The sequence below is a fragment of the Carcharodon carcharias genome, chromosome 1 (genome assembly GCF_017639515.1).
Source record: "Carcharodon carcharias isolate sCarCar2 chromosome 1, sCarCar2.pri, whole genome shotgun sequence".
NCBI lineage: Eukaryota > Metazoa > Chordata > Chondrichthyes > Lamniformes > Lamnidae > Carcharodon > Carcharodon carcharias.
In genome coordinates this window covers 44178041-44194179 of record NC_054467.1, presented here as the reverse complement: position 1 = coordinate 44194179, position 16139 = coordinate 44178041, and the positions used below count along the sequence as shown (strand labels likewise).

The 16139-nt window shown below is 45.7% G+C and overlaps 1 protein-coding gene across 1 annotated transcript in view; it reads right to left on the bottom strand.

Annotated features, from left to right (window-relative positions):
* LOC121283259 (annexin A5-like) overlaps positions 1-16139 on the bottom strand; it is an 86343-nt gene that overhangs the window by 27431 nt on the left and 42773 nt on the right. Inside the window, exons 6-7 of the mRNA XM_041197646.1 lie at positions 6857-6947; positions 1288-1367 (exon numbers count right to left, since the gene is read on the bottom strand). Of these exons, the coding sequence (XP_041053580.1) occupies positions 1288-1367; positions 6857-6947 (171 nt within the window). The remainder of the gene's footprint in view (positions 1-1287; positions 1368-6856; positions 6948-16139) is intronic.

Below are 16139 nucleotides of genomic sequence, written 5' to 3'. Positions count from 1 at the left end.
ACTGCTGCTCCTCTTCCTTAGGTTCTTTCTTAATTCTTCTGTTCTTAAGTAGCTCAGCAGGATCTTCTGCATCTACCAGAGGAACAGATGTTCCTCAATTTAACATCTTTTTCAAAACATGGCATATCCAGCAATGCAGCATTTCCTCAGTACTGTGCTGAAATGTCAGACTAGACAATGTGTTCAAGTCTCTGGAGTGAGTTTTGAACCACAACCTTCTGATCCATTGGAGAGAATGCTACCATTGAACCAAGACTAAAGCCATTCCAGAAAAGGCAGCCTATCCCTCGCCATGCCTCTCTCCCCTCAGTAATCACCAGGCTGTTGAAACTTGGTGCAGGTGATAAAAGTTTCATAATACTAAATTATTCAAAAGCAATTCAGGAATGCAGTTTTATATATCACATTTCTGCCTGCCTGAGTCCTGAAACAGCCCTCAAAGCCACAAGCAGAATCCTATCTGACTATGACGAAGGTAAATTATCCCTCCTCATCCTTCTTGATTAGTCTGTAGCCTTTATTGACCACACCACTCTCCTCCAATGTATCCCCTCCATTGTCCAGCAGGGAACCTGGTTCCATTTAAATCTACCCAGTCGTAGCCAAAGAATCACCTGCAATGGTTTATTTTCCAACTGCATTGTTAATTCTGCAGTTCCAGTGTCTATCCTTGCCACTTTCCAAATTCTTAATCACATGACATCATCATCCAAACTCCCATCCTCAGTTTCCAAATGTGCGCCAAAAGCAGCAGTATGTCAACCCACCTCTCTCAGCCCCTTTACTCTCTTGAATTAGTCAAGCAACTTGCCCAACACCCATTATTGGATGAGGGGAGAATTGCGGAGCTTCCAATGGCATATTCTCTCCATCACCAACATAGCCAACATCCACCTCCACAATATTGACTGTTTCCAACCCTGCCTCAGCTCACCTCCTGCTAAACCCTCACTATTCATGGGCATGTCTTTAGCTGCCTAGGCACTAATCTTTGCAAATCCCTCCCTAGACTAGCTCATCTCTCTATCTTTCAGATGCCCCTTGGACCTACTTCTTTGACAAAGCTTTTTGTCTTACCTTGATGGCTCCTGTTGATTTTGTTTGAAAATACTCCTATGAAGCATCTTGGGGTGCTCTACTACGTTAAAAGCACTATTACATGCAAGTTGCTGTTGTTTGCAGAATAAAACAATGTGGAAATTACTTGCATAGACATATCTCTAAACACTCAACAACAAGCATGGTGGTTTAACAACTTGGACTTTGGCAGGGAAACTAAATTTTTACCTGGAGAAGAATCACCAAAATCCTTTGGAAATGACCAGAAGTGTCACTAACAACATTTTCTTCCAAATCTTTGCCATATTCTGAAAAAGGTATTAAGTGAGTTCATTAGCTGACGATTGCACAGTTCCATTTATGGCTTCTCAGATAATGAAGCTGTCTGTGCTTGCATGCAACAAGACCTGGAGAACATTCAGATCTGGGCTGATAAACGGCAAGTAACATCTATGCCACACAAAAACCAGGCCATGACCACCTCTTATAAGGGAGAATTTAACCGTCTCGCATTTCCATTGCCAAAACCCTGACCATCAAAACCCTGGGGTCACCACGAACCAAAACCTTAAGTGGAACAGCCACATACTGTGGTTACAAGAACAGGTCAGAGACCTGGAATTGTGCAGTCAGTGATTCACTTCCTGAATTTCCAAAGCTCTTCCACCATATCCATTTTATGCATGGGATGGGGGTCCTGACAAGAGGACTGAGAGCCAGGGATGACTATGCATCAGCAGGTCGCAGGTCCCAGCCGCTTTTTTCTAGAGGTCAGGCAACGAACTGGTTGTCGTCAGGGCTGCCGTCCCTTTAAAACATGGTCACTGATCCCAAGTAGCTGCCAGCGAATCGGAGGACCAACATCTCAGAAGTCTGAGCAGCACTACCGGGAGAGAGTTGGGACTGCACCTGGAAGAGGAGGACGGTGCAGGAGGATGCCATATAGGGTGCCAGAGGCCAGATAGGCAGGCTTGGGTGAGGGGATTGGGGGGAGTTGTTGAGGGTGAACGTTTAGGTTTGGTGAAGGCGGGAGTGGGGGTTGCCACAGGGATGCCCACTGCCGTCGGGGCCAGTGAGACAAGCCCCAAGCAAATGGGTTGGGGCTGCTGAAGATGGGGGTAAGGGGGGGTATTACCGTGGTGGGGCAGCCAGTTCTGTCTAGGGAGGGGTGGGGTTGCCTCTGGGTCAAAGAGTGCCCGATTAAGAGAGTCCAGCCAAGCCCACAGGGAGGACATGATGGTTTGAAGCACTTTGTTTTCAAGCAAATAAAATGTTTCTCTGGTAGCAAGAGTGTGCAGAAGAAAAATCATTCGCTAGCTCTCCCTTAGGTAACCAATGAAAATCAGTGCAGAGCTAAGATCAGGAACTGGTGACGGGAGAGCTAGGAGCTAGAGCCGTCACTTTACAATGGCAAGTTTCTTATAAAAGTGATACAGTCAGTTGCCACTGGCACAGAGACTCGGATGGAGTCGGGACTGTGATTTTTATAGCTCCAGTTCACACACTCCCAACAAGACTAATCTGCAAACATTTCTGGAATTAACTAGATCATTAAGTTGCCACAAAACTATTAGTTTATGAACTATGCTGTTTAATTATGAAATGACAACTAGAGCATTTCTCAGTTCCTCCGCTGCATTTGGAAGTTGTGCATGCAAGCACCTCCCAACAAGGCAACCAATAGTAACCTGCTTTTAAGGCCTCAGTGAATCATGTTTCCCACTAAGCTGCATAAGCATCTAAAATGAGTTCGCTGAAGAGTATTTTTAGAGCAAATTTAACCAAGGCGATGAGGGCTCGCCTGCTGGAGAGCTGTCAAGAGCCTCTTGTAACCTCCTTTGGGGAAGGCCCACCATGCTAAGGCAAGTCAGGTACTTAAGTGGCCAGAAGCAGGCCTTCCCCAGCATCAAGGGCCCAGAGGGACAGAAATCCTGGCCCCTGAGAGCTGTCAGCCAATCAGTAGCATCAGCAGTGCATTGCTGTCAGCGCCACTGGGACAGCAGTGGTAGATGCTGGCAATGCACTCCCCACAGGGGGTCAGGATCAAGGTGGGGCCCAGGCCACAGGTGAGTGAGGGCAGGGTGGGAGGTTCCTGGGAAGTGGGGGAGAGGGGGATCGGAGGCAAGGGCAGGGAGGTAGCTCTCAGCAGGTACCTGCCCCTTCCCGATGCCGGGTCCCTTGATCAGGCACAGTTTGTTTATTGGGCTCTCCACTTGGTGACTGCCCACCCGCAATAATTGCATTCTTAAGGGCCTCAATTGGCAGCAGGGCAGGAAGGCTGTCCACACAGGGTAAAACACAAGATTTAACTGAGGCAGAGGCAAGAAGGCAGCGCGGTCCCCACCCAGCATCCTCCCATCCAATTAAATGCCCCCCACGCCACCAAGCTTGCCTCAGGGAAGAGCATTAAATTCCACCTTTAGTGTGCTTTATCTGGTATTGTAGTACCAGGAAGTGCTTTGGCGATGCCACTGTGGTTGTCGCTTGTGGTTTGACTTATTTCTGGAGATTTAATCAAGTGACATTTGATCTCAGCACAACTTGTGATGCTGAATCCCATAACATTTGATCATGTGGCATTCCCCCACTGTTTGCCATGGTACTTGGACTGCAGCAGTTCAAGAGGTAGCTCACCACCACCTTCTCAAGGGCAATTAGGGATGGGCAATAAATGCTGGCCTGGCCCATCTCCCATAAATGAATGTAAAAAAATTGCATTTAGCAACTGAATGTTTCAAACTCACCAAGCCCCAAATAAAACACTTCCCTTTTATTTTAGTGAAATGAATAATTTAAATTATAAATCATGAAATACAAAATAGAAAGATCTGAGAATTAGTGTTAATTGCATTAACCACAATGAGAAACATCAAATAAATTTCACTGGTAATTTCTAATGGAATTTTTTGTACAATTTTATGATTTTTTTTACAAATAATAATAATAAATTAATAAATAATGCAAAACCAGATTGAATGCACCAATTTGCACCACTCCCAGTGAAGCCCAACTTCAGGATGGGTCAAGGAGGAGGTGTGGCTCAGTTTGTGGGGCAAAGCACTAAATCTACCTAATCCCTGTACAACAGCACATATCACAAAGCAACACACACTCTCTCCCCCTCCTAGTTGTATTCCTCTCCATTTATATAGCACCTTTTATATAAAATATCCCAAAGCGTTTCATCGTTATCAAAGTAAATTTTGACACTGAGCCACATAAGGGGCAGGGTGTGTTCGACACGCGCGAGCATGAAATAGCGCACGATGATGTCGGGCGAGCGTCCCAATGTCATCGCGCGATGTTTCGGTTGGCGGGTGTGAGAGAGAGTCGGCAGCGCGCTCACCAACAATTAAGAGGGCTATTAAGCCATTAGTCACTTAATTAAATTGAATGTTTCACTGCCCGTCCAACTTTACAGTTGGCAAGTGGGCAAATAGGCCAGGCGGGTGAATGGGCCAGGTGGCCTTTGCGTTTTTTGTGAAATCTCATCCACGGGTGGGGTGAAATTTCCAGCACAGGCTGAAAAAAAAATGAAAACTTTTTAAACTCATTTCTCTCACATGTGGGGACACGTTTTCATTATTTTTAAAGTATTTATTTTTAATGTTAAAAATCTTCAGTTCCATGAGGCAGCTCTGCACCCTCAGGGAGCTTCCACTGAGCGCACCTGCCACACGTGCACAAACTTCAGGGTTCGCGTTCCTCCCACCCCCACCCCAGCAGCGTTGAAGTTATCAGCGACATTTCGTGCTAGCTGGCCAGCCGGTAATTGGTCAGCCAGCGTGAAATCGCGGTCCAGTCCCAATTGCGGGCAACAGACCATTACACAGCCATTCCTGGGCCTGCCTGCCACACCCACCTGACGAGGGGAAAATTCTGGCCAAGGAGCTGATAAGCCAGATGGCCAAAAGCTTGGTCGAAGAAACAGGTTCCAAGGAGTGTCTTATGTGCAGAAAGAGAGACAGAGGGGTGTCGGGAGGGAATTCCAGAGCTTAGGGCCTTGGTCGCCAATGGTGGACCAACTAAAATCGTGAATGCTTAAGAGGCCAGATTTGGAGAAACACAGGGATCTCCATGGAGGTTGTAAACCTGAAACAGAGAGCAGAAGTAGGAAGGGGGAAAAGGCCAGGGAAAGTTTTGAAAACAATGACAAGGGTTTTAAAATCAAGGCACTGCTTAACTGAGAGCCAATGTAGGTCAGTGAGCACTGAGGAAATGGGTGAGTATGGCTTGGTGCGAGTTAGGACACTGGCAGCAGAGTTTGAAATGACCTCAGGTTTGTGCAGGGTAGAATGAGAAAGGCCATCCAGGAATGGGTTGGAATCGTCAAGACTAGAAATAACATAGACATGAATGATGACGTTAGCAATGGATAAGCTGAGGCAAGGGCAGAGCTGATAAAGTTATGAAGGTGGAAAGAGGCAGTTATGGTGATTGTGCGTATATGTGATCGGAAACTTATCACGGGATCAAATATAACACCAAGGTTGCGACTGTCTGGTTTAGCCCCAGAGAGTTACCAGGGAAAGGGATGGAGTCGGCAGCTAGGGAACAGAATTTGTGACAAGGACCGAAAACAATCATTTCAACCTTCCCAATATTTAGTTGGAGGAAATTTCTACTCATCTAGTTTCGAATGTCGGTCAAGCAATTTAGAAACTTTGGAGAGATCAAGAGAGGTGGTGGCGAGGTAGAGCTCAGCATCGTCAGCATACATGTGCAAATTAACACTGTGCTTTTGGATGCTGTCACTGAGAGGCAGCCTACAAATGAGAAATAGGAGGAGGCTAAGATTAGATCTTTGGGGAACACCAGAAGTAACTGTGTGGGAGCAGGCGATTCTCTGGCTGGGTATGGATAGGTAAGAATGGAGTCAGGTGAGTGTAGTCCCATCTAGCTGGATAATGGAAGTGAAGCGTTGGAGCAGAATTTCATGGTCAGTTTGTCAATGGAATGAGACAGGTCAAACAGGAAGAAGAGGCATAGATTGTCTCTGTCATAGTCAAGTGGGATGTAATTTTTGAATTTGGTGAGAGTTGGTTCAGTGGAATGAAAACCTCTCCCCCTCACCCAGTTTGTGTTCTTTCCCCTTCAGTCCTCCAGCTTCTCTTCCTCTTGCTCTCCTTCCAAAGTTGTTCATCTCCTTTTCAGTTTCTCTCCAAATTGCTCCCTCGAGACTCGCAGTTTCCAGCTAATTTCATTGGCCCCAATGCTCTTATCTCCTCATAACCTGCAATGAAGCAGGACATCCCAAATACCAGAGAGAGCAGGACTCAGACAATTCCATTTGGTTGCAAGACACAACAGCCAGGCTACAGCCAGTATGTAAACCACACATACAAGAACTGTTCCTCCACAGTTGTCAGCAGCAGTGCTCAGGAGGCCACTGCCCATTTCGGTCAACCCCTGCCAAATACAGGATAGTTGGGAAACTTAGAGGCCAGATACAACTCCCAGAAACTTCAAAAATCATTCCTTTCTATTGAATGGGTGACCTCTGCAACAATGGAACAATTATGTCACTACTTATGAATCATTTTTAAGTCACAGTTCAGAATTTTGTTCTGCAGATCATATCTAATGGTCAAGGTGGATGGGGTGTAGGCCAGTGAACACAGAACTGTTTCAACAGGCAAAAGCAACCACAACTAAAAACGTGGTTAGCTGCAGCTTGGTGAACATGATGCTGCCAGAGCCAAAGGCACCAGACTGTACATGATTTCCAATCAAGTGATACCTCACCTACTTTACCAACCACTGCTGTCAAACAGTACAAATTGCATTGCAGCCATACCTTGCTTATAAGCCTGAATGATTGCTCTTAATTCCTGGTTGGTTCTTGAGGCAAGAATTTCGACCAAGCACTTTTCATCAGTTCCAGCACCCTGCAGAAAATACAAAATAAAGACACAAGTCTGATCATTCAAATTTAGGAAAGAACATGCCGATTCCATGAAAACTCCAGACTGTTTTGGCAAATTTTTGCCAGGCACATTGAACAAAAATTCAACTTTCACCAAGACTATTCAGGAGTGCTTGCGTATGATCCTTCAGCCACAAGACTACATGTCATTGTCTATAGTGTCACCTTGGTATTCTTCAGCCCACATGCACAGCAGTAACTGACTTTTCAAAGCTACACAGATGCTTTCTCCACCAAGCTGATATTTCCATATCTGATCAGTTCAAAGCTGGTAAACAGTAGATTTTCAAATCGAAATATGAAATGAAGATTGCTTTACATCCTTTTATATTATACATTTCTCAGAAACTCATTCTGTTTCTGTCACAGTGAAAAAGAAGGAAAAAACACATCCGTAAATTGCTTGAAATTGCATTTCAGAAAGGATTAAATATTAGAAAGATGAATATTTTAAATTCAAAACAAGATCCAAGTCATGGTTAACAATACAACCCAGCTCAAGTCAAGAGCTTGCCATTCTTTTTAATCTAGATGTGGATTAAAGCGGAATCACAGTGCTATTCAAAGATTAGAGCTTTGATCAAAGCAATGAAAAGAACTATGCATCCAACTTTGTACCAGTTTGAAAAAGGTTTGCATTTATATCACACATTTCAATGCCCGCCAAACATCTCAAAATGCTTTATAGCCGATGAAGTACTTTGGAGGCGTAGTCACTACTGTAATATAAGAAATATATTTGGATATGATTGACCTTTCAGTATGGTTAAGATACACATGTCGATGAATCTCTCCTTCTGAAATCTCATTCTATATTCATACAGCTTTCTCAACTACAACTTAAGGCTAAAAAGGTTTATGGCACAGAGTTAGGTAATTTAGTCCACAACATCTGGATTTTTGCTGCAGCAGTTGGAACCTAATCATACCACTCCAATTTCCCCCAGCTCATCATTTTCTGCATCAAATATTTAATTTTCCCTTAAAAGATGTAATGTTCTCTGCTAGAAACAGTCCCTATGTTGAAGTATTCCATACTGCAATAAAGACATTTCTCCAACTTTCCTCCTCACTGAGCAATTTAAATCGAATGGTTCCTCACCTCCGTGGAACCAGTTAAATATGATTTAGAGGCTCATTGTATAAAAATACACACTGCTAAATATATGTCTATAAAATGGCTAAATAACTGTTATATAGAAATTACAAAGCAGAAACAGAACTTTCAGCCCAACTCGTCCATGTTGGAGTTTATCCTCCAGATGAACATTAATCCAAATCCACAGTACTGACTCCATTCCCATGTCTTTCTGTTTCCCTTTCTTTAAATATCTCCAATATGTCCAATCTCACCATGGACGTTCAATCCCCACCGGATGGTCTGAGGGCCCTTAGCTTCTTCCTCGAACAGAGGCCCGAACAATCCCCATCCACCACTACTCTCCTCTGTCTGGCTGAACTTGTTCTCTCACTGAACAATTTCTCCTTAAACTCGTCTCATTTCCTCCAAATAAAAGGTGTGGCTATGGGTACCCGCATGGGCCCCAGCTATGCCTGTCTCTTTATGGGGTATGTGGAACATTGCTTGTTCCAGTCCTGCTCAGGCCCCGTCCCACAACTCTTTCTCCGGTACATCGATGACTGCTTCAGTGCCGCTTCATGCTCTTGTCTGGATCTGGAAAAATTTATTAATTTTGCTTCCAATCTCCACCCCTCCATCATTTCCACATGGTCCATCTCTGACACTTCCCTTCCCTTCCTTGACCTCTCTGTCTCAATTTCTGGTGATAGACTGTCCACCAATATCCATTACAAGCCTACCGACTCCCATAGCTACCTCGACTACAGCTCCTCACACCCCTCTTCCTGTAAGGACTCCATCCCATTCTCTCAGTTCCTTTGCCTCCGCCGCATCTGTTCTGATGATGCCATTTTCCAAAACAGTTCATTTGACATGTCTTCCTTCTTCCTTAACTGAGGTTTTCCACCCACAGTGGTTGACAGGGCCCTCAACCGTGTCCGGCCCATCTCCTGCACATCCGCCCTCACGCCTTCTCCTCCCTCCCAGAAACATGATAGGGTCCCCCTTGTCCTCACTTATCACCCACCAGCCTCCGCATTCAAAGGATCATCCTCTGCCATTTCCGCCAACTCCAGCATGATGCCACCACCAAACACATCTTCCCTTCACCCCCCTGGCAGCATTCCGTAGGGATCGTTCCTTCCGGGACACCCTGGTCCACTCCTCCATCACCCCCTACACCTCAACCCTCTCCCACGTCACCTTCCCATGCAACTGCAGAAGGTGCAACTCCTGTCCCTTTACTTCCCCCCGCTCCTTACCGTCCAAGGGCCCAAATGCTCCTTTCAAGTGAAGCAGCATTTCACTTGCAATTCCCTCAATTTAGTCTGCTGCATTTGCTGCTCCCAATGTGGTCTCCTCTACATTGGAGAGGCCAAACGCAGTCTGGGTGACCGCTTTGCGGAACACTTTCGGTCTGTCCGCAAGCATGACCCAGACCTCCCTGTTGCTTGCCATTTCAACACTCCACCCTGCTCTCATGCCCACATGTCCGTCCTTGGCCTGCTGCAATGTTCCAGTGAAGCTCAACGCAAACTGGAGGAACAGCACCTCATCTTCCAACTAGGCACTTTACAGTCTTCTGGACTTAATATCGAGTTCAACAATTTCAGATCATGAACTCTCTCCTCCATCCCCACCCCCTTTCCGATCCCCCTTTTTCCCAATAATTTATCTTTTTTTTACAACTATATTTTTTTCTTTTCCCTCCTGTTTTTAAATTTATTTTGATCTATTGTTTCACCTCCACCTTTTAGCCCGTTTCAATCCCTTCCCCCCACCCCAGCCGCACTAGGGCCATCTGCCACTAGCTTGCTTCCTTTAATGTCACCATTAGCACATCCTTTAGATAATATTACCAGCGTCAACACCCCTTTGTCCTTTTGTCTGTGACATCTTTGGCAGTCTCTTCTTGGCCTCCACCTATCACTGGCCCCCTATCGAGCTCTTCTCTCCTACCCCCATCTACCATCTTATATTTCATCTCGTTTCTATATGTCTTAGTTCTGATGAAGTGTCATATAGACTCGAAACATCGACTGTATTCCTCTCCACAGATGCTGTCAGACCTGAGTTTTTCCAGGTATTTTTGTTTTTGTTCTAGATTTCCAACATCCGTAGTATTTTGCTTTTATCTTTAAATATCTCTTTTGTTTGAATATTGGCATGGTCTCTGCTCAATCATTAACTCCAGTAATGCATTCCCTAGCCTAAACCCTCTGTGCAAAAACTGTTTCTCCAGCTCTCTGTTCTATATCACTTCCTAATTTTATTTGTATACCCTTTGTCTAGATCTCTCAATAACTGGAAACAACCTATTTCCGCCTACTCTGCCCCAACTCTCAGTTTTAAGACTACTCTTATCAAATCACACTTTAATCCCCTCTAATCTAACAGAAACAGCCTTTCTTCACGTTTCTGCTTGCCCATACCTGGAATTATTCAGATGGTGCTGTTTCCAGCCCTGTCACCTTTAGAGTAGGCAGGGAAGGCATTCCTGCCAATACCAGCCGCCCAGCAGCCATTTAACATCAACTGGCCAAGGACAAGGCTTCCATCACCATCTGGGTAGGGAATCCCGCCTAAGAGAACTGCCAGTTGGATGGTTGGCAGTTCTCTAGCCCCAGCAGCGCCAGGTTCGAGCGGTGGCCACTGCTGGGACTACAGACAATTCCTGGAAGAGGAGCTAATGGAGGCCAGGCCAAGTATGGGATATCAGCGGGGCCTCACTGGCAGGCCCCAGTGAGGGGGCGGTTAAGAGGTTTCATGGGGGGGCCAGCTTTGAAGGAGGAAAATGACTTTCAGGGGAGTACCTCCAATCAGCACAAGGGACCCCCAAATGAGGTATTTCCCCACCACCTTGCCCGATACCAGTCTGCGCAGCTAAACCTGCCAGGTTACCAACTTGTTGTTGACATCCCCCTGCTGCGGGTAGAAAAGTCGCAGGCTGGGATGAGGTACTTAAGTGGTCATTAATTGGCAGGCCATGCACTGGATTTTACGAGTGCCCCTTTGCAGCCAAGCCCACCAGTTTGATGAGCCATAAAGCCTAATCCTTCTCCCATCTCTTGTGTTCATACCTGGCTGTGTACTAGAGAAGTTGCATAGCAGGTTCACTATTTCCTCAATATCCTTCCTGTAACATAGCATCACCACTTGGTTTATTTAACAAGTCTGTGCCAGCTCTTTCGAAGAATTCTATTAAAATCAGTCAAATATTATTTTCCTTGCACAAAACCATGTTAAACAAATTCCATCTGTCCACTCAGGTAGATGCAAAAGAATCCTATGGATTCAATTTGAAGAACTGCAGGGGAGTTCTCCTGGTGTCCTGGTCAATGTTAATCTTGCATCCAACATTTCTAAACATACCATCTTGTCATTGATCTCATTATTTTTTAATTCATTTATGGGATGTGGGGTTCTCTGACTAGGCAGCATTTATTACCCATCCCTAATTGCCCTTGAGAAGGTGGTGGTCAGCTGTCTTCTTTAACTACTGCAGACCATGTCATTCAGGTACACCCATAGTGCTGTTAGGGAGCGAGTTCCAGGATTTTGACCCAGAGACATTGAAGGAATGGAATATATTTCCAAGTCAGGATGATGAATGGCTTGGAGGGGAATTTCCAGGTGGTGGTGTTTCCATGTGTCTACTGCCCTTGTCCTTCTAGATGGTAATAGTCATGGGTTTGGAAGGTGCTGCCTAAGGTGCCTTAGTGAGTTTCTGCAGTGCATCTTGTAGACGGTACACAGTGCTGCCACTGTGCGTCGGTGGTGGAGGGAGTGAATGTTTGTGGAAGGAGTGCCAATCAAGTGGGCTGCTTTGTCCTAGATGGTGTCAAGCTTCTTAAGTGTTGTCAGAGCTGCACTCATCCAGGCAAGTGAAGAGAATTCCATCACACTCCTGACTTGTGTCCTGTAGATGGTGGACAGGCATTGGAGAGTCAGGAAGTGGGTTACTCGCCGCAGGATTCTGAGCCTCTGACCAGCTCTTGTAGTCACAGTATTTATATGGCTAGTCCAGTTCAGTTTCTGGTCAATGGTAACCCCCAGGATTTTGACATTGGGGGATTCAGTGATGGTAATACCATTGAATGTCAAGAGGCGATGGTTAGATTCTGTCTTGTTGGAGATGGTCATTGCCTGGAACTTGCAGGGCATGAACGTTACTTGCCAATTGTCAGCCCAAGCCTGAGTATTGTCCAGGTCTTCCTGCATTTGGACGTGGACTGCCTCAGTATCTGAGGAGTCACAAATGGTGCTGAACATTGTGCAATCATCAGCGAACATCCCCACTTCTGACTTTATGATAGAAGGAAGGTCATTGATGAAGCAGCTGAAGATGATTGCGCCAAGAACACTACCCTGAGGAACTCTTGCAATGATGTCCTGGAGCTGAGATGATTGACCTCCAACAACCACAACCATCTTATTTTGTGCTAGGTATGACTCCAACCAGTGGAGAATTTCTCCTGATTCCCATTGACTCCAGTTCTGCTAGGGCTCCTTGATGCCATACAGGGTCAAATGCTGCCTTGATGTCAAGGACAGTCACTCTCACCTCACCTCTGGAGTTCAGTTCTTTTGTCCATGCTTGAACCTAGGCTGTAATGAGGTCAGGAGCTGATTGGCCCCAGCAGAACCCAAACTAGGCATCAGTGAGGTTATTGCTAAGCAAGTGTCGCTTGATCGCACTGTTGGTGACCCCTTCCATTACTTTACTGATGATGGAGAGTAGACTAATTGGGGCGGTAATTGGCTGGGTTGGATTTGTCCTGCTTTTTGTGTGCAGGGTATGCCTGGGCAATCTTCCACCTTGGGCTGGGTAGATGCCAGCGTTGTAGCTGTACTGGAACAGTTTGGCTAGGGGCGCGGCAAGTTCTGGAGCAGAAGTCTTCAGCACTATTGCTGGAATATTGTCAGGGCCCACAGCCTTTGAAGTATCCAGTGCCTTCAGCCATTTCTTGATATCACGTGGAGTGAATCGAATTGGCTGAAGACTGGCATCTGTGATGCTGGGGTCTTCTGGAGGAGGCCGAGATGGATCAACCACTTGGCACTTCTGGCTGAAGATTGTAGCAGATGCTTCAGCCTTATCTTTTGCACTGATGTGCTGGGTTCCTCCAGCATTCAAGATGGGGATATTTGTGCAGCCTCCTCCTCCAATGAGTTGTTTAATTGTCCACCAATATTCACAACTGGATGTGGCAGGACTGCAGAGCTTAGATCTGATCCGTTGGTTGTGAAATTGCTTAGCTCTATCACTTGCTGTTTATGCTGTTTGGCATGCAAGTAGTCCTGTGTTGTAGCTTCACCAGACTGACACCTCATTTTTAGGTATGCCTGGTGCTGCTCCCAGCATGCCCTCCTGCACACTTCATTGAACCAGGGTTGATCTCCTGGCTTGGTAGTAATGGTAGAGTGGGAGATATGCCAGGCCATGAAGTTACAGATTGTGTTCGAGTACAGTTCTGCTGCTGCTGATGGCTCATTGTGCCTCTTGGCTAACCAGTCTTGAGCAACTAGATCTGTTTGAAATCTACCCCATTTAACTCAGTGGTAGAATACACAACATGACAGAAGGTATCCCAATGTGAAGACAGGACTTCTTCCCCACAAGGACTGTGCGGTGGTCATTCCTACCGATATTGTCATGGACAGATGAATCTGCAGCAGGCAGGCTGGTGAGGATGAGGTCAAGTATGTCTTTCCCTCACCACCTGCTGCAGACCCCTAGTCTAGCAGTTATGTCTTTAGGTCTCAGCCAGCTCGCTCTGTGGTGGAACTACCGAACCACACTTGGTGATGGTGATGGACATTGAAGTCCTCCACCCAGCGTAAATTCTGTGCCCTTGCTACCCTCAGTGCTTCCTCCAAGTGGTGTTCAACATGGAGGAACACTGACTCATCAGCTGACGGGGGGAGGGGGTGGTACGTGATAATCAGAAGGATCCTTGCCCATGTTTGATCTGATGCCATGAGACTCACGGGGCCGGAGTCAATGTTGAGGACTCCCAGGACTACTGTCCTGCCACCTCTGCTGGGCCTGTCCTGCCGGTGGGACAGGACATACCCAGGGATGGTGATGCTGGTGTCTGGGACATTATCTGTAATATATGATTCTGTGAGAATGACTATGTCAGGCTCTTGCTTGAGTAGTCTGTGAGAAAACTCTCCCAATTTTGGCTCAAGCCCCCAGATGTTAGTAAGGAGGATTTTGATGGGTCAACAGGGCTGGGCTTACCAGGTGCCTAGGTTGATGCTGGGTGGTCTGTCCGGTTTCATTCCTTTTTGTTGACTTTTTAGCAGTTTGGTACAACTGAGTGGCTTGCTCGGCCATTTCAGAGGGCATTTAAGACTCAGCCACATTACTGCAGATCTGGAGTCACATGTAGGTCAGACCAGGTGAGGACAGAAGATTTCCTTCCCTAAAGGACATTAGTGAACCATACTAGTCTTTTAATTCCTGATTTTTATTGCCAAGATGGGATTCGAACCCAGGCCCCCAGAAATTACCATGAGTCTGTGGATTACCAGTCCAGTGACAATACCACTATACCACCGCATCCCCATTCCTGCTTGTGGGGCCTTGTTGTGTACAAATTGCCTGCAATGTTTCCTACCTTACAAACACTACAAAATATCATCAGCTGTGAGGTACTTTGGAAAGTCCTGTGATTATAAAAGTCACTGTATAAAGGTAAGTTCACATATTAAAATGATATATGACAGACATCCTTATCCCCTGTTTAGCAAAGCTGAAACACTATAACTGCAGCTTTAAAAATTAGTTACACATGCTGAGGACAACCATTCTATTGCATCCCTCAAGTAGCCATTTGCTCTGGATAGCTGTGCATTGATGAAGTTTGAAAATGGTCTGTGGGCTAGGAAGCAAGAGATTTTACGTAGAGGGGCCTGTACATTTTGCCTCAGTGAAACAAGCAAAATAAGCTGGAAATCTGAAATTAAATGGAATATGCTGGAACTATTCAGCAGATCAGGCATCAGTGGAAAGAGAAACAGACTCAACGTTACTGGTCTGTAGCATTCTGCCTCAATCTCTCCTGGGCTGTCCTGTCACCCTTGCTGGAGTGGGCAGCCCAGAACGCATTTAAGTTCAGCTTTGATATCCAGCTCCCCATCCACAGATTCTGTATTGATCACTGACACTCAACATGTAGGGAAGGAGAGACCTGGATCCACTACGCTGTCAAGCATAAATCTACAAAAATAGGAAAAAGGGAAACTGAAGAAACACATTTCGTCCACCATTTTTATGTACTGAAAAATCTTTCTCCAGCACACAGAACCGACAACTGGCTATTCATCATTATTCGCTTAGAGATCCCAACAGGACTGAGGGGGGACCCTGAACTCTAGAATTACCCACCAAACATTGATTTCAGAATTACCTGGAAAATCTCAGCAGGTCTGGCAGCATCGGCGGAGAAGAAAAGAGTTGACGTTTTTCTAGTCTTCATGACCCTTCAACAGAACTGATCGTTCTTTACAAGGCGAGGGAAATATAAGCTGGTTTAAGGTGGGGGGGGAGAAGTGGAGGGGGGGTGTTAGGATAGGAGCAGATCATCAAAAGATTTCACAGACAAAAGAACAAAAGAACACTGAGGTGTTGAAGTTGGTGATATTATCTAAACGAATGTGCTAATTAAGAATGGATGGTAGGGTACTCAAGGTAAAGCTCTAGTGGGGGTGGGGGAGCATAAAAGATTTAAAAATAATGGAAATAGGTAGGAAAAGAAAAATCTATATAAATTATTGGAAAAGAAGAAAAAAAACAAAAAGAAGGGGGAAGAAACAGAAAGGGGGTGAGGATGGAGGAGGGAGCTCAAGACCTAAAGTTGTTGAATTCAATATTCAGTCCGGAAGGTTGTAAAGTGCCTAGTCGGAAGATGAGGTGCTGTTCCTCCAGTTTGCGTTGAGCTTCACTGGAACATTGCAGCAGGCCAAGGACAGACATGTGGGCAAGAGAGCAGGGTGGAGTGTTAAAATGGCAAGCGACAGGGAGGTTTGGGTCATTCTTACGGACAGACCGCAGGTGTTCTGCAA